At 43.5% G+C, this 19,164-nt stretch overlaps 1 protein-coding gene across 1 annotated transcript in view; it reads right to left on the bottom strand.

The window, feature by feature from the left end:
* The window catches only part of Agps (alkyldihydroxyacetonephosphate synthase), a 43,585-nt gene that overhangs the window by 3,436 nt on the left and 20,985 nt on the right, over positions 1-19,164 (bottom strand). The window contains exons 3-17 of the mRNA XM_084604275.1: positions 16,549-16,639; positions 13,136-13,256; positions 12,017-12,091; positions 11,427-11,498; positions 10,947-11,026; positions 10,762-10,842; positions 8,594-8,828; positions 7,588-7,715; positions 6,305-6,356; positions 6,049-6,188; positions 4,318-4,367; positions 3,365-3,434; positions 2,529-2,590; positions 714-903; positions 256-313 (exon numbers count right to left, since the gene is read on the bottom strand). Of these exons, the coding sequence (XP_084460401.1) occupies positions 256-313; positions 714-903; positions 2,529-2,590; positions 3,365-3,434; positions 4,318-4,367; positions 6,049-6,188; positions 6,305-6,356; positions 7,588-7,715; positions 8,594-8,828; positions 10,762-10,842; positions 10,947-11,026; positions 11,427-11,498; positions 12,017-12,091; positions 13,136-13,256; positions 16,549-16,639 (1,505 nt within the window). The remainder of the gene's footprint in view (positions 1-255; positions 314-713; positions 904-2,528; positions 2,591-3,364; positions 3,435-4,317; positions 4,368-6,048; positions 6,189-6,304; positions 6,357-7,587; positions 7,716-8,593; positions 8,829-10,761; positions 10,843-10,946; positions 11,027-11,426; positions 11,499-12,016; positions 12,092-13,135; positions 13,257-16,548; positions 16,640-19,164) is intronic.

Genomic DNA, 19,164 nt, shown 5'->3' with positions numbered 1-19,164 from the left:
CGACGCTATGAAACCACGCAAATAAACTTTGTCCACTTCAGCACAAAGTGCGGGCCAGGGTTCTCCACTCGGAGTTACAGCATGATGGGAAAGAATATTGGCCCACCAATTATGTACAAAGACGGGCATAGACTCCCGCCATTGGATGAATTTGCAATTTAAGTGATTAACAGTGCCATGATATGTTACTGTAGGCACTGCTGCTGCTAAAAAAAAAAAAAAAAAAAAAAAAAAAAATTGAAAGCATTGCAATACCTCCATGATGGTGGGAAATGCTTCCTCCACATGCCAGAATCTCTTCCCTTGCCGCAGCCTGAAAAGCAACGAAAAAACCCAGTCACTCTGTGCACTGCCTCCAGAGTTACGCTAGCACTACCCTTGACTTGGCACAATAGCCTCCAGATTGGCTCAAACTTTTGAAAGGATCAACTTCAAATGGAAATTTAAGCTGCACACGTTTTTGCATGACATGAAATGAAAAGAGGGGAAACTACTTTGAATTCACTGGACGCTGTCACATGCCAGTGCCAAAATTGCTGTTACTCTCGTACAATACAAATCGCATCCATAAATATTCTTCGTAGCAGCGCAGTCAGGTTTACCCCGGAGTGAACTTTTGAAAGGAACACAGATACCTCTGCCTTAGCATCATTTTTTTCACAAACTGCCATCTCACTTTGGGTGAGCACACTGTGACAAAACTTTAACCTCACCTCAATCTCTTCGTATGCGTGAACAGGATCGGCCACCCCGGAGTAGTTGAAGGCAAAGTAGAAGTAGACACAGGCGCCTGCGTCGTATGTCTGCGTCACGCGGCACGAGGCCAGCGGTGGAAGCGCCACACCGTGGTTGCGCGATTCCCGCAGGATCACGTCCTTCACGTTGCGGCAGAGGTCCACCACCCTGCAAGGAGGACGAGAGTGCGCCGTGGGTGGAGAGCATCAGCAAGCGAGGCAAAACAACCAAGACAGATGGAAGAATGCGCTACTAGCTCAAAGTTGTTTGAAGAGAAGTATGTATGGTGGGGGAAAGGAATAGCGTTGAAGAGCACATTTGTGGCTACAGTCAACATCAGTCATGTTTACGTGCAAATAGTCAATTAACTCGAAATAGTATTCCTTCAGGCAGCTTTTATTATCCTGTGAGAGAAAAAATCTTGAAATTTTCACATTTTTGCAAGGAGAATGCAAAGTGTTTGGCAGAATACAGTAGACTGCCGTCTTCTATAATGATCAATTATAAAATTTGACTAGTTCTCTTACAATAATCGTGCGGTTCGATGACGCTTTCACAGTCTCGCTTACACTTCCTTTGACTTTCCAATTCCTGGCAAACGAAGTTGCTGTGTAACAAATCGGCAGAAGTTTACACACACCGAAGAGACTGTGCTTGCAAAAGGAGCAAGCAAAAACGCACTCATCACAACTACCACAAAAAAACGCAGGTTCCCATTTTAAAACGCGATTTTCTGTGTCCATTTTGCAAGCTTGCTTGATAAGTTTCCAAGAATGCAATTTTTCACACTTTGGCACTTCTTGCTGCATCTGAATTTGTAGCCATTGTGCCATTCGAAATTTTGAATACTATTCAAATAACTTTGTTGCTCGATTCACATTCATATTGAAAGCTGGTATCCAGAATTTTCTGACCATTAGAAGATTACTAAATACCCCGAAAATTTTTCAATTCATCGCAGTTTCACTGCACTGCGCGCTTCGCTACAATGCTTGACAGCGTTCACTATGCAGTGAAGCACCCTCAAAACGCAGCGGGGCCATTTTTTGAAGACTGACAACTGATACCGCATAACACTGCAAAACGGGTAGTGCAAGCCTTCCCAAAGGTGTGTGCAAAGCAAAGCATGTGATGATGCTGGGAAAAAACGTCACTCTCACTTGGCCTTCATCTCAAAGGCAGACAACCATTGTGCAGGTATCAGATAAAATTACTGTGATGCAAACAGTTTTCAGCAGTTTTCTTCAGGCCCATTGATAGCTTGAGCTTTGGGTTAATTGGAACATTTTTTATACTTCTTTGAAGGCCAAATTAACGAGAGTTCCCAGCATTCAGCAGCGATATGACACCTCTACCGGTTTTCTACCGATCCTTCCTGTACAATAAAGTGGTATATGGAATCCTGTATAAAATTTATTCAGGATTTTTCAGTAAAGTATACACTTTTGTAGACTGCTAGACTATTTTTGCAAATACATATGCATTCCAAAATAAAAACAATGAACACTGTTCGCTATTTTTTTTTCTAATTTATTTTTTTGTTTTTCTTCACTAATCAGATATTTGATTCGATATTCGATGGCATTTTCTCTGCCATATTCACATTCGATTCGTGTTAGCAAATTTTTTTACTCGCACACCCCAGCTTATATACAAGGAGGATCTGACAGTATACGCAAGTCATATCCATAAATGCAGATGCAGCATCTCGGGCAGATGTAACGATACATGCCATTATTTGTGCAGAGATATACTAGCACGACATACGACCGATGAACTAGGGAGGACCTCACCTGTCCCAGGGAACCGATGTCTCGAACGATTCAGCAACAACACTGAAGTCTAGGCCGAGGTCCTGGAGGCAAAACACAGATGAGGGAGAGAGGTACCATGTCAGATATGCTTGGGCTGATGGGTGAGTCACATTTTAGGCAAATAAACAGAGCAGCAAAGACAAGACGCACATGTTCCGCTGGTCTTTAATGCTGCTTATCCTGTTTGTAGAACAGTTCATTTGCCAAAAAAAAAAAATAAAAATTCGTTTATGACAGGTGTTACGTGTGTCACCTAATTTGCAACAAAGATATGTACCTGCTTTTAGTTATACTGTCGCCGTCACTCGCATAAAAGCGTTAAATAACACAAATTAATGCATCAAGAAAGATGTGGGTTTACGAAATATGAGTGGTACAATGAGATTCCAATGACAATTTTTTGGCACAAATGCAAGGCAGCAAACAATGCACCAAGATAGTTAAAACAAGAGCGCTGAACTATGCTGTATTACGATGGGTGTGACAAGTCTTCTCAAAAAAACAAGCCTCTTATTTCTTTTGTTCAGGTAGACCTTCAATGACTTACAGAGAGGAGGATAGCGTTCCACGTGTTCCATCAATGTAAAAGAGTGCTGGATTTATTGCATGATAGACGCACTTACTATTCTGCCTGTCAGAATTTAAATTCATGACGTCTAGCTCCGTGTCATTAATGCACTCTTCACAAATTTTTAGAGAAAGATATCCGGTCAATATGTAAACAATTATGGTATTCTGCATTCAATCAAACATTGATTACTGTGCGGCTGATAAAAGGGGCGAAAAGCAGAAGGAAAAGAGGGTGAAGTACTAACCCTGATGTAGGCGATAACGAACGTGAGCATGTATCCCCGCATGCCATTTTCTTCACCAGCAGCCAACCCCCTGTGAAGAAGAAAGAGACGGTCCAGATGAATGAAGAAATTCGGAGTGATTATGCAAATAAACGAAAGTAAGCACCAGATTTGATGTCAGTGAAAGGAACAACACAACCTCCTGGTGTCAAGCAGCAGTCGAATCAGGTGTCCATCGATTTCAAAAGAGAGTTATGAGCTGGGTATGTAGTCAGCTTGATACAAAGATGCTAATGTTAGGGTATGTGCAATGCATGGAATATTTACAGAATATTAAGAATGACAACAATTTGTCTATGCCTTTAGAAAACGAAGTGTTCGCGTTTTGCGCAGAAGGACTAAACAAGCTTTCTTCGGACTTGGACACTACTTAGGGCAGAAAAATACTTATTTCGAATCGAAATGACAAGCAGTGTCTGAAATCGTCAACAGCACGTTTTTTTTCTAATGCTTTGCATAAAAGTAAAATCCAAGCATGGGAAATAAACTTTGCTTTTCCTTTTGTGGCGCTTTCCGTCTCTACTGCAGTTTCCAAAGTCAAACAAGGTTTCAGCAACCGTATTAAACCTAGCCAGTGTGGTGAGATGTTATTGCAACAGTTAAAAAAAATAAAAAGACTGCTGCAGACACGTGGCCATGCAAGCAATCCAATACTGCTGCTGTATATCTGGTTTAGTCAACCAATTATTTCTAGTTCCAACATCCCAGACACCTCAGACTCGGCTTTATATAATGCGCCTCATGGCAGGCAGTGAGGTTGATTTGCAGAACCAGCAGTAGCAGGCTTACAAGGACACTGCTTCACATGGCCAGCACCATGTATGCAGAAAGTTATTTTCTTATTAGCAGTATGAACTCAACGAGAAGTCGCGAGAATGAAGGGCCAGGAAGGGGGAGGAAGAAAGACCGCTTACCCATACTTGGCCGCAATCTCGTACACCCGCCTTTCCTGAGCGTCAACATCCTAAAAATGAAAAGACGCCAGGAATATAGGGCCATAGCAAGTATAGACTTTACTGTAAATCAATGCCCAAGCTTTGAGATGCGTAACTGAAGCAATAGTGCCTGACCCAGTTATTGACACACTTGTGGAAAGTTAGGTGGCAAAAAAAATCTGATTTGTTCATCACACGAACATGCTGCAACAGAAATTATACTGTACCATCTATTCTGCCCACTGCCAAGTCTACAGAGGTGTGCAATTATACTCGATATTTTATACTGTGAAGAGCACTACTAGCCATTTCAGTCAGTGATGATGTTCCACGTCACATCTGAAAGCTCTGAAATTTCCCTCGCTGCCTGGTCAAGAAACACTGTATTTTGACGTGGCGCTCAGTACAGCCGATATTCGCACCAATGATCACAGTTACACAAACAAACCTGCTCTGTCCTTGTCGAGCTGGTTGCTGGCATGTGGCCAAAAATACACACCTAGTAGCACAGGGAATTACACACTCAAGTATTGCCGCATTCGCCTCAGAATCCCTCTGGGAATCCTCAGAATAAACATGTTGACGACCTTAATTAATTTGCACTTATTTCAGCCAGACTGCTCCATGGTAGCAGTATGGTATCTGGTATGTCACATAAAACAAGTGGCATGCCCCGGTTGACTGGGTGCTAATGCATATACCTTTCAAGTGCTCGGCCAGCAGATTTGATCAATCGGTCATCACACTGACTAATGCAGCATGAACAGCAGTAGAGTTACAGAAGCAGAAACATCAAATTTCACTTGTGCAGTGTGTCTTTGGAACAATGCAGAGCACGTCATAAAATGTGGAAAGTCATGGTGGATAGCACAAAAAAAGGCAGATTGTTTTTACTTTCATTTTTTACTCATCTGATGCTGCTTGAGTTTCGGTTCCAACTGCCGAACAATGGCTGTGGCGTCGCAAATGATTTGAGGTGACATGAGGCATCCAGAGACTGCAGTATGGTCGCTGCAATGATCACTTTAATTTGCACACACCTATGCAAGCCTGCCAAATGGTTGAAATTGAAAATAACGAGCAAGCAGTTTCTACATCGCAGTTTTTGACGACTCGCTTGATCTCAACATGTTGTGATGTCACAGCTAACATTTAGTGACTGAAACCGAAATGACACGAGAAAAAAATTCAGTTATGAATTACTTAGCTGGCACAAATGAAATTCCATTTTCCGGCTAATCTTCACTATCGTCTTGTGTGCTATTCCAAAGAAAATCAAAACAAAAAACATGTATCCTAAAATTTGGTGTCCCTATTCCTTTTCCGCTGTGCTCCACAGTTTGAATCCACAGAAGCGGTTCCTCAAAGTGGGTTCTGCAGAATCTTTGGGTTCCTTGCCCTGGGTTCCCCAAATCCCTGGGTTCCCCAAACACCTTCCTTCGTGCATGCCACAACCTCTCTCTCTCTCTATTTTTTTTTTTTTTTTCAGTTCAACCTATGATTAGGGACTACTTATTATGCTACAAGTGCTTGCACCTTCTCTGAAAAAGAGAGAAAGATAGAGAGAGGTGGAGGGAAAGAGATAGATAGAGACAGATAGACGGGCGAACAGGCTGAGGAGGAGCTGATGATGATAATGATGGACGGATGGATGGATGGATGGAGAAGAGAGAGAGTGCACGCGCCTGAGGATGTCGGGGCAGTACGCACCTGTTTGTTGCCCTCGAAGAGCAGCGTGGTGACGCACATCTGGTCCACCTGGAATCCCTTGATACGTGTCACGTAGAACTTCTTGAACCCATCCCACAGGGGGGCCAGCAGTGAAGAGGCCTCGGGCTTGAGAGCTTGCCCTACAAGGAGAGAGAGTCCAGTCAGTCCACCAACCCAACACTGCCAAAGGCCGCGTAACTGTCAACTGTAGGCAATGCAACAGGTAGGCACAGAGCAGTCTCGATGCAAAACTCACCAAAGATAAACTGCTGATTGTCCATGAGACGGATGGATGCTGGCCGGATGTTCTGCGAATTGCAAGAACCAAAAAGATCATCTAACAAGAAGCAAAGGCTCACTGTTCTAGGGATGTTCCTAGACATCTACTCGCACCATCTCCTGCACAGTTTCAGGGTCTAGCTACCAAGGATTGGGGACAAAGGTCAGTAAAACTGACCAACCTGACCCCTCCAGAACCAAGTCTCCAGACACAAAAAGCTTCCTGCTTGTCACCAAGAAAGCAAAGGTAAGAAGTTATGTGACCAATAGCCCAAAGTGTTCAGGGGAGTCCCCCCAAACGTGGAACATAGGCTTCAATCAGGACGGCAACCATAAATCAGCAACCGCTTGACTGCGGCCATATAGCTAAAAAATATACGCACAACCTTCTAACTGGCTTTGCAGTTCTTGATCAAGTTGGCCTTATTTGACAGTCGATCAATTTGATTAGTGCCCCTCCTAGTTAGTACTAATAAAGTTGTGTCCAGATTTGTAAGGTCTTTTCAGGACAGCCACCGCTATTTCGTGGACAACAGAAAACACATGGCAGAAAGCAGCCCGTGGCTGTTCAGTGCCATGAGCAGCACTGAAGCTTGCACCAGGTGGGGATTAAAAGGCAATGTCACGTCTGCTTAGTTGTCACATGCGACGTGTGGCAAAGAAGTAGTGGTGAGGGCACCGAGCTTTGCAGCTTTGTTGATTTGAAGGAGGAGTGTAATGAAGGTACCCAACAGCAAAACAAAAAAGGAAAGCATTAAATAAGAGGCGATGGATGTTGCATATCTAGGGCCGAACGTTGTACAGTCAATGGTGTACAGTCAAAGTCATTTCAGCACACATAGGTTACTGTGCTGGAATGAGAAAGAGGCGAGTCCTACTGAAAGTGGCACATTTCTTTGCAAGAAAATGTCAAAAGATGAAATACGAGCGTCGGCACCATCAGCCGCTTTCACCGGTAAGAACTGATGACATTTAGCATATTTGCGCATATTTAAATCCAGTTTTGTCAGCAATGAATGTACAAATGAGTCTTTTGCAGCCGGACAAATATATAAGCACAGTCGTAAACAGCCACAGAAGCAATTTTTGACTTGAGACAACAACAGAATTTGCATTGTCCCCGGTGCCCCTTCAACGCAATGGCACAGTATGATGAAAATGGTGTAGCACTGAACGCATCGTCCTCAATGGGTTCAATGGTCGGTGTTGTGAAACACCGACCAACACCACACCTCCAGAGAGGTCGTTAAAGCAACCCACCTGTCGGGTGACCTCGCGCAGGAAGGCAACGCCCGGCTCGAAGGTAGGAAAGATAATGGAGCCATAGCGCCGGCACTCGGGCAGGGGCCGCACTTTCAGCACCACTTGAGTCACCACGCCCAGGGTGCCTGCACACGCAAGGGGGAGAAAAAGAGAGGACGCATCACAAGTGATATTAAAACTGCGGCAAGCAGCAGTAGAAAGGACGCGACTCTCTTCTGCCCTGTTGAAACCTGTGGACATCACGCACATTCCAGAACACCACACGAAATCCTCTGGCTGTACACTTGACATTGTCTCGAAGGTATTGGTTGCCCACAGCATGTTCGTAAATGCACTATATTATGTCAGCAAATCAAAATTACTATGTGTCATATCACATTTTAAAGTTTCACACAATGCAGATTCACTTCATACAGTAAGCTAGACGTGAAAATTATGTGACCTCCCAAGGTCGCTGTAGCAGCTTTCTAAACAGTACTCAAAATTTTGACCTTGCACAAGCATCACTTGACTAGTATGCAACATTTCTGAAATGCAATTGAAATGCTGTGAATCATGTGATGCAAAATGGAAACATGGTCCTTCTGACCTCACAAACTGCTCTAAAAGTAGTTCCTCTGCTTGTATAAAGAGCGCACTTACAGGTGACAGCTGTGACTTTGAGCAACTTTATTTACTTGTGGCATAGCATAAAGTCTGTATAGGCACCTACTTCCAGCATTCCTCCCAACATCCAATTCCCTACTTTAACCGTCTCAATTAAAGGTGACACCAACTTTGCTACAGACGCAATTAACGCTGCATCCACGCATCTGCCAACAGATGTATACCATCACTGCCTCCTCTATACACTCTATCCATCCTTCTTTCCTTTGCCTTGGCCTAGACCAGAAGAGATGCGATTTGACACCCTTTCTGGCATTAAGCCTCCTCCTTTTGTTGTGGCCTTATAAGGCTCCACTGACACTGTGATCCCTGAGCGAAGCAACCCAGAGAAGCTCACCTTCAGAGCCCAGCACAAAGTGGTGCACATCGGGCCCGCTGGAGAGCCGGGGCACCTGGCAGCTTCGCTCGACCGTGCCACTGGGTGTGACCAGGCGTACATGCACCACCAGGTCCTCGATGTTGCCATAGACGTTCTTCTTCATGCCCGAGGCCCGCGTGGCCACCCAGCCGCCCAGGGAGCTGAACTCGTACGAATCTGGCTCATGGCCCGTGCAGAGGCCGTGCTCCGCAAGCTGCAAGAGCAATCGTCGCACAGTGAGGAACGGTCCTCGTGATGAAGTATAACAGAATCAAGAAAAATTAAGAGGTACTTTAGCGACTAGAGTAGTGAAAGGTGAAAGCTTGAGTACCGCATTCTGCTATACAACTGATACTAATTATTTATTTAGCTAATCAGTAATTAGGTAATTAATTACTTAGACAATCATTTAATAATTAATTAGTTCATTAATGAATTACTAAGTCATCAATTGGTAAATTAGTTATTTAATTAGTAATTGATAATTTATTGACATATGGCCATATAAGGCACGCATTCGCGCATACTGCGGTGGTGCTCTGTGATTTGTTGAGACCTCTATGACGTCATCCTGCCTCGGCCAGTCAGAACACTGCAAAAGCGGGACACATTTTGTCCACGACAGCATGAGCGATTAAAAGGCTTTCGCATTTACTGCTGGCTAATGTGAACAATATTTTGAACTAGCAGAAGTTATGGCAGAGCGCACACTGACCGAGGATGGAAAAGAAACCTAGCACAGATGTTTGACTCACACCATGTCAAACGCTGCATGTCGCAATCAACAGTCAGCGCACCAGTTGTTTACACTAAGTTGTGCCACTGCATCTGGAGAAGCCATGCTACCCATGGTTTAAACTAGAATCAACTGGGAACTTGATCTTTAAACCGGTCTGACAAGTTAGGATGGCTTTTCCGGTAGTAGCTTTTTAAAAATGAGTTAAAAGAAGTACAAGCTGGGCTAGTTGCTCAAAATATTACATCCCTGATTTCAATGCAAAGGCATGTAGCATATAAGGAAACCACAATGAGAATCTTATTGTAACGCAGTTATGTCATGTTTGTATTATCTTGTTTCTGTATGCACTGAGAGAGCCTTCGTTTCCAGGTATTTACACTGTGCAATACATTCAGCTGTGAACAGAGTGTTCAGCCTCCCGTTTCTTCCTAACAGTTTGTGTTTTTACACTCAAATCCACCCAACTGGTGGTACCGGTTGACAACCTAACTAGCCAATCATTATGTTTCCCTGAGAAAGGATGTAAAGTTCATTGTGTTGCTGCCATAGACTGCAGAGGTGGCTGCCAGTACCTGTGCTTAGGAGGTAGACAAGAGTCTGAACAAATACAATCATCTTGTGCTGGTCCCAACAGCAACCTCTGTGCAACTTCTGTATGGCTGTGCAACCTCTTCTATGCAAGCTCACTGGGACACTGCTCTGAAAAAACTGGGCCATCGTGGCCTGACAAGAGAGGCAACAGGAACTCTAGTTCAGCAGGAAAAAAACTGTAGTGCATCACCAATGCAGGCAGCCAAATTCGCTGCATTTGGCAGTGCTCAATTTAAGGTTGGCAAAGAAGCATCTAGATAAACACCCAAAAGATGACCAGAACAACCTGGAACGTTGTGGAAATGGACACGAGTGGCTGGAATCATTTGAGATACATCTTAGCGTATCTTGCGCGACCAAGAAAATGATAAAACCACATCTAGTGACAACGAGCATGAACAACCAAACAGTACAAAATCGTTCAGCGTGCTGCAATCACTGTGATGAGGCCGCATACTGGCAGCTGTCGAAAAACAACAAACAAAAATTTGAATGGTTCACAGCAGTATCCACCTGACGGCATTGCAAATGGGGCCAGAGTTGACAGATTTGAGTGGCTCCCACTGCCTACAGTTAATGGAGCACAATTAATGTATTACACTCCACCAGATGGAATAAGAGCCAAAAAAAAAGACGGCAATTGATGGACAGCTCATGTGGTTTCGCCGCAGAAGTGTTGACATTGAACCTAATTGGGCAGAACTGGTAGACAACAGAGTAAAACAAAGAGAGAATGGCAGACACCAAGTATGCTAATGCAATAAGGCGCACACAGCAAGGGCACTCACTGTGTGCCAAGGGAACCTGTTCCCCTTACCTGCCTTTCCAGGTCCTGGCCTATAATGCCCGCCTCGATGTTGGCTGTCATGTTCACCTTGTCCACCCATAGAATGCGGTTCTGCACAAACACCATGTCTCAGTTTTGCTATGCCATGACTGAACAATGCTAAAGGCCTAACAAGACCTAGCAAAGCCAAAGGTGTCAAAGCGCAGACCGCGTACCATTTGAGAAGTGTCCAGCGAAACAATCATCCTCGTCTCACCGGCTGGACACTCGAGGGCGCCCGACACACTGGTACCACCTGTGGGGCAACGGATAATACAGTCTCAGTAAGCAGGCTGACAAAAACGAGAAACAAAGGAGAAAACTATGGTGGCCGATAAGATAAAAAGCAACTAGTAGGCACCCTGCTGGAACCAGTAAGGCCAGTACAAAACCAGTAGGAATTTTAAACGGTTCCAGTAGAGGACCAGTAGGCTTTCTAATCGTTCCAGCAGAAACCAGTAGATTCCCAGTAACAAATTTTCACCTGGGTATAATATGAACATATGCTCCCTGTTGTGTTGGGCCAACTAACCATGCAGATGTGAATCTTTAATATTAAAGAAAATAAGGATGGCGCAACTAGGTTCAATAATGCCATCAGACAACTGCTTTAGATGCCAATACTCATTTTCATCTAATCATACGGATTTGCTCACCTCCAAACGGAATGATGACAACGTTGTGCTCAGCAGCCAGCGTCACCAGTGTGACGACGTCTTCGTGACACGCTGCAAGACGAGTGGATGCAGTGAGGATAGAACATCTAAAGTCAATGAAAAGCAAGCGCACAGTGATGCATACAATACTGCTGTTTCAGAGGTCCCGTGCTAGGATAAAAAAAAGAATAAAAATCATACGGTGTGACAAACATTCCTTCGAAACACAAACAAATAAAATGTCACTTGACAGGCACCCAAGCTACACCACTGCCTGGTCACTGAACCACACTAAATTAGGCAGTTCAGTGCGACCTGTCACCACTGGCATCTGGATGTCTTTTCTTATACTTTTCCGTGAACTGATCTTTTATCTAAAATGATTAAGTAGATTGACTACCTTGCCTAGTCACGGACAAAGAAAGTAACATTCCACTTTGCGCTCCCTGGTGTTGTTCTCAAACTGAGAAGAAACCAGACAACATGTGCGTATCTACGCAAGGCTGTGCTTAGCATTCAGCAATCATTGCAAGGAAAATTTCTAGAGCCCACACACAGCCTTTCTCGGTGAACATTGAGGATCCACCTACTTGGCCAGACAACCAAGTCTGGAATGCGTGCAAAGGAGCTCTCGCGCAACGTGAAGATCTCCCTCATGGTGTGACCTGCACAAAAACATTGAAAAACAATTGGCACGAAATGTGGAATCATTCCTAAGCGACCAAGCAGTGTATTATCTGCAAAGAGGCAGAGAACGAAATATGCACTTCGTCCCATAGGCACTGACATCCAGTCAAGTAATACGCCGATTCCTACCAAATCGTCTCATTTTAATTTCAAACACGCGCTGTTTGCATACAAGTTATGATGCATCACAAGCGTTACACCAAAAAAAAAAAAGGCATAGAGCTACGCTGGTACCACATCACTACTGTGGCAGTAGCAACGGGTTCAAAATTTTCATGGGACTTGTAATATGAAGGAAGTAAAAAGAAAATCTGTTCTGAGGCAGCTAGCAAAATCCTTAGTGATATCATCAGCAGGCATTCCGTGGACGCTAAAAATAATAGATGCTAATTCAACTTTCAAGGCTGGCGTCGACATGGACAGTGTAGTGAGGGATTCAAGGAGAGGCAGGCACAAGGTTAAGAGGCCAAAAGAAGAGCATGGGTTACAGAATGAATGTTAGCAGATAGTATTCTAGTATTCTAGCTGAGAGCAGAAGGGGAAAATTGAACTGGAGCAGTTTAATGTTGGCAAAGTGCCAGAAGGGATACCAAGCAAAGGAGCATTTAACTAAGGGTAGCAGCAGCATATGAATAGCGATTTAAAAAAATCCATCGGTTAGAATGACTGTCAGCACAGCTACAGTTGAAAGGAAGAAGAAGCATGCTGGAAGGGTGCTTCTCCTTTTAGGTTAAGTGGATTTAGCCTTGTCAGCATTTGTTTAGTTAGTCAAGGCTGTAGTACATTAAGTAAGGACATTTGGAGTAGTGCCTGAGGCTCAGAAAGAAAAAGAAATAACCAACCTTTCTTTGAAAAAGCAGAAATATCACTGCTAGATGACAAGCTTTGCGGTAAGCATGCACTGAATTCTACAAGCATAGCATGACTAAGTCTAATGATTCAAACTACAAAATTTTCCGCACTTGCTCAAGAGCTTTTATGGCATGAGTCACATGTTCAAACAGTATATACGCTGCACTGACCATGTGCTCTGAAGAGCCTGTCCTGCCCATCAACTGAGTAGGCGATCCCTGCACGACGAACATTCTCCAGGTATGGCTCGTTGATGATGGGGTGTGGAAGTTCCTGGTCAGTAGGAGGTTGCTGTTGCGAACACATAATGAGAGAAAGGGCCCATTATCCCCTTGCAAAAAAGAAGACGTGTTTATTATCAAAGAAAAAATGCACTTGACCCTACCTAACGCACCTCTAGCACAGCCAGATTGAAATTTTATATGCCGTTACTCACAGGGCTCATGAACTGACTACTACACACTTTGAACAACTTTACTTTGAATGGTGTTACCAGGCAAACAATCCTGATGATTACAAAGAGACACTTAAGGCAGAAGATAAGAATGGTGAATGAGGAACAACATCACTTTTTCCTTAGGAACTCGGCACACACACATGTCAGAAAATAGTGGGGGAAAAGGGATGGCTGCCTGTTTGCCAAAACTTAAAACGTAATGAATAAGAGACCCATGGCTTCTATTCAGGAGAACTAACTACAGTGGTGATGCTGAAACCTGTAGACTATTTTTAACTTCAGCCACAAAATGCTTTGCCATTAGCCTCCACCTAAATGTAGATGGCACCAACACATGCTTAGCAGCACTAATGTGTCACCGTAAGGGATCCACCACTATGGTGACACGGTGACTCAGTGTCATGCCCAACAGACCCTCAAAGCAATTGTTTCCATGTCACGCCAAATAGTCTGCCCTAATACTAGCTCTATTTTTAATTGCCTTAGGAGGAGCAGTAAAGACAAATAAACAAGAGACGGGTGCCATCAATAGGCCCCATAATCATTGTCAAGCTGAAGCAAATGCAACAATGCCAGTGAATGACATATATATTTGAAACAGAAATCTCCACACCACAATATTGCATTTATTCGAACCTAAGCTAGCAGTTTTTTTAAGAACATGAGGTACGAAATTCGTAGGTTGGCTTAGATTCACTGAATTATAACTCACAACACAAGACGTCAACCCAATAAAATTGGGAAAATGGCACGCAGGTAGTGCCCTCACAAAACTCCATCAGAAGAGAGCATCGCAGCCATTACTGCTCCCAGCCATAGCCGACAGAAGTATGTACTTGAATTTCACAGGTCATGGAGCTTTGGCCTGCCTCGTGACCAGGCAGTCTATGCGCTGCATATGAGTGGTGCTTCGATGTCTGTGATGCTTTCGTCAAATAAACGTCGTTCATATTTTGTGGCTGTTGTTGACCTCAATTTTCTCATTTCTAGGCCAGTTTACATTCAAAGAGGAAAGTTTCCTTAGAAAGTTTCTTTAGTTAAAGTTGGATTAGTTTTAGTCCAGTGTTGAAACCCTTAAACGCTCAGTGTACACATTTGGTCAACAAAAATATAATCTGCCTTACAGGTTTTGAACTGACTTCTCGAATGCACCCTTAAATGAACAGTAAAATAAATGACTTAAAGTTTATTTTGCGTTACTATTTTACATTTTATTTTCCCAAACTGCACTCCAAGTTCTTGTAGCTCAAGCTACTGCTTACTTCTTGATATATCCAGCGAATACAGTAGGATCTCGCGGATACATTTCCAAACAATTGAAATTCTGTTAATGTGCGCAACGTTTTTCAAACGAGGACTTATATGCATTCCTACCGTACTGAATGTCCTATTGCTCAGGGTGGTACCACAGAGGTCCTGCCAAGTATCACGTTCCCCTTGCCGTCCCTTTGCTACCCTGAGCAAAAATTATGTTGGTGGAGTGTTTACAAAATGTGACACGAGTTTCAACGCCACCTTTCAGTGGGCCGTGGTCATGAGCAGTTTGATGGGTGGCATGGCCCCCGTTAGTCACATGATCAAAGAATCACAGATTCCACGGGCCATGCGACCGACGATATACTAAAGCCATGGGACCGATGAAAACGGTCCACGTGGCTTTGCTACACAGCGACATCCTTTTACGAGGATAATGAACGGTGCAGAAAAAAAAACAGATGGCAGTGAAACAAGTGAAAAAACACAGGTGACCAAAGTGAAACATATAAACACTGCAAGGCAGAAGAAGGAGTCCCCGAGTGCTGAGCAAGCAGCAACCAGCCTTCAGCGCTTACCCTCGAGCACATGCGCATAGGGTTAACAGCCACGCTGGAGGAAGAGTCTTGCAGGGAGGTCTTGGTGCTCTTTATGGGCTCCTGAGGACACATGCGGGGCGCAGGAAAGCAACGACACCACCGGAAGGAACAGGAACAACGTGCAGATAGTGTGCAGCAAGCAAGCATGCAAGGCACAGAGCAATGAACGTGCAATCAAGTGCACTTTGCGAGTGACAACAATTAAAAGGAGCAAGTAGAGAAAGAGACAGGCGATGACTTATGATATTCTGACAACCAGGCCACCTGGAGTGCTACATTTCAGCCAAAGGAGAAGATAGCGAGGGATGGAGGAACCGATCGGGCCTCCATTAAAAGGTTTCCCGCGCGCTCTTTCCGCTTTCACTCGCACCTTCCATTCCCCCCCCCCCCCCCCCTATGGCACGGCTCACCTTTCAACAATAATAATAATAATAAATAATAATAATAATAATAATAATAATAATAATAATAATAATAATAATAATAATTGTTATTATTATTATTATTATTCAGAGGACAGAAATAGCAGGTAATTTGGCTCGATGTGGCACCTGGCCAAATGCAACTGCACACACTCACAGAGTAGCGCAAAAACAAAAGACTGTCAGAAATAAAGCAAAGAAATTATTTAGCGGAAATACCTCTACCATGCCGACACACATGCATTATTACAGCTCTAGTTAATAATCTCCTATAGAATACCATCAGTGATCAAACAGTTGTGAAATGGGCTAGCCCATACACACCTGGCAGCTGTTGAAGCCACATGCACTAAAACAAAGGTGTACTGAGACAGACATGCTTTGAACAAGGGGCCACAATTTGGTGCCATTGGTTCATTACTATTTGCCATGGTACTCATGGTCATTGCAAAGACCAGATAATGGTGCATACAACTAAGCTTTCATTAAGAATTAAAAAAAAAAAAAATTTTTTTTTACTATGCAAGGATCTTCAGCACCCTTGCCGAGTTAGAAAAATAGGAGAAAGAAAGAAAACAATCATATTACTAGCAATTTCCTGCACCTATGTTTTTTCACACCCTCTTTTGAAGCCAGAATCAAGTAGACGAGTATGAATGCTGTTATACAAAGAAGTGAATAGAAGCACTTGTCACGCAACAAGCAGCAGAAAAAGTGGTAGCAGCAAGGCACGAAGAGTTAAAAGAACTGCGAGCACCAATGAAATGTCCCAACCCTTCCTTCCCCCTTTCCCTATAACAGCCCATATGAGCTGCCCCCCATCCCACACCCTTCCTGAGCAACCTTTTCACCTGGGAAGGCATGAGGACTTTGAGGTCAACGCCCAGTGCAGACTCCACCCAAGCCTTGAAGTGTGGCAGTGTCTTGTTCCCAATCTTGTACCTGCGGGAGATAAGAAGGGGGAAGAAAATGGATGGCCTGTTTGATAAAAAAACTCAATTTCTTATGCAACGTTTTTTCCCACAAGGAAAATCGCTAATATGCATATCGGGGCCCAGTGTTTGCATGCACACTTACAATGGTAATCTGCCTTTTTTCACAACATGTGGCGCCCTCTGAGAGTGGTTGAAAACTCGTCTGCCGCTGGTTTAAATGGCGGTGTGTGTTCTTGACAGCTACCGCCATCTGTTGCATACGCCTATCACGGATGTTAACTGCACATGGCCTCCGAGATCAGCTCTGGCTGCGCTGATCGGGGAGGCCAAGAAATGCACATGCGCACATAGGCGGATTATGTGGTAAACATACCCCTATGCACACACTGCAACTTGTAAAGAAGTGAGAGCTTCACCGAGTGGACTATCACTTTCTTTTTCACCTCCACACACAACTTGTATGTGATGGAAATAAACATTGCAAATAGTATTATCAAAAGACAAAGTAACACACTAAGTCTAAACGTCAATTTAAACTCCGTTTATAAGTGATTATTCTAGGTATTCATTTTTTTTGCCTTCAGCTTTAAATTATGGCATAAACTGGATGGCTAGTTTCGAAACCTCCTAATATACTGGGACACGTCAAAGGTTATTACAAGCAATCTTTATCTTTGGCGTTCTTTTTTTAGTTGTCACATATTAGTGTTGCGTTGTTTAAGGTCTACATTGTACATATCGGCAAATTTAAATGACAAATGAGCCTTGAGGGATGCAGTAGTGAAGGGCTATAGATGAAATTAAGACCAGTTGGTACTCTGTTTTTGAGTTTTCATACATTCAATTTCAATTTCATACACAGTATGTCTTTTGACGCACTGTGTACGATATTGTGTACAAAGCAAACTAAACTCCTGAACCGAAGAATGCGGGATGCAATACAGGCTGCAGTAATCACTTTTCAATAGAAGCAAAAAGCGAGCCAACATTGTACTATGCGATGCCAGTGCACGTTAAATAGCTCCAGGTGGTCGAAATTTCCGAAGCCCTCCACTATAGCATCTCTCATTGCCCGAGTTGCTTTGGGACGTTAAAACCTATACAACCAAGCCAAACGAAACTCACATATTTTTCTCAGAGCATGCTATGTCTAGCAGTAATTTCTTTGCTTCAGGTGAGTTTCACATTTTCCATGTCACAGATTAAGGTGGTTTCTATGCCCTACAGAAAATGCAGTAAACTATGTTTAGTGAAACAGTGAGTGAGGTAGCACACACTGTCTACCCCTCCTGTGCAGACAAATGTTCTTACAAGGAGTAACATCAATTATTTTTTTTGTCGCTTTTTGAAATGTAATAGGTACCTTTGAAAGAGAAGTAGCTTCAAGATCCTTCGAGCTTTACATGAAAAATCATGGCGCTTACATGCAGCTGTTTCTATCAGTTAGGATACATTATGCAAAAATGAATTGCTGGTATGTTAAAGAACTAAGAAGCTACCATTTGGGTGAAATAAATATTTCTTTCCAATGAAAAAAAATATATATATAGACGACTGAAAGAGTTATCGTGTACTGACATCCCACAACACATGGGTGTTTTTTTGTATTTTGCATTCAATATATAGGCACAGTGCTCGGCACTGAATCATCAATCTTGGGATTAGTGTTGTGCTGGTCAATTCTGAAGTTCGAATATCTCGGACAATGCCCGTGAAAGCTCAATAATTCAGACACAGAAAGGCTCTGATCGGTTCGTTCATACAGGTTGCCGACCAGAGGCTGTGTCATGGCAGCATGATCGGAACAAGCAATTGTCCAGACATCATTCCTCAGACCTGAACTGAAAGGTGCAGTGCTGCCCGCTCACACCTCATATACGTGCAACGGCAAGTGCAACGACATTCGCACGGCCCCGACACTGAATGGCCGCATAGCTTCGATTCTGTTTTTTTTTGTCTTCTTCACTCCAGACAATGGCGATGAAGACCCGGCTATGAATCGACAAGCCATGCACAGCTACGCACAGATTCAGATGCTGGTGCTTTCATTTTCCTAAAAGAAGGTGTCTCTCTCTCATCGTCTAGGTTTCTCCATTCTCTTAATGTGCCGAAACTGTGTGCTCTTCAGAAGCTGTTCATAGTTTGTGCGCTGAAGCCTCCTCACATGCAATGATGCCATTTGTGCAAGGGCTGAACTGCACTGCAATGTTCTGCGAAAATGAAGTCAGGGAAACCTTCACTGTTTTGAAATGTTTTCCATGCTGACATAGAGAGTGTGTGGATGCAGTTTTCGACCACAGACCTTAATAACCAACAGTCAAGTTTTCCCCTAATAAATTTACTGCGATGACAGTTCTTTATACTTTTTTAAGGGACCATTCCTTAATTGGGAGCTTTGGATTATTTGGCATTTTTTCTGGTTTCTTATGATCGCATTGGTGAGGCTTCACTGCATTTTTGCATGCTTTGTGAAAAAAAAAGGAATTGGGGGGGGGGGGGGGGGGGGGGCAAGTCTACAATGTCTCAAATGAG

Source organism: Amblyomma maculatum, chromosome 5, assembly GCF_055883805.1.
Source record: "Amblyomma maculatum isolate TAMU_Amacu chromosome 5, ASM5588380v1, whole genome shotgun sequence".
Taxonomy (NCBI): Eukaryota; Metazoa; Arthropoda; class Arachnida; order Ixodida; family Ixodidae; genus Amblyomma; species Amblyomma maculatum.
This window is presented reverse-complemented; position numbering and strand designations above follow the sequence as displayed.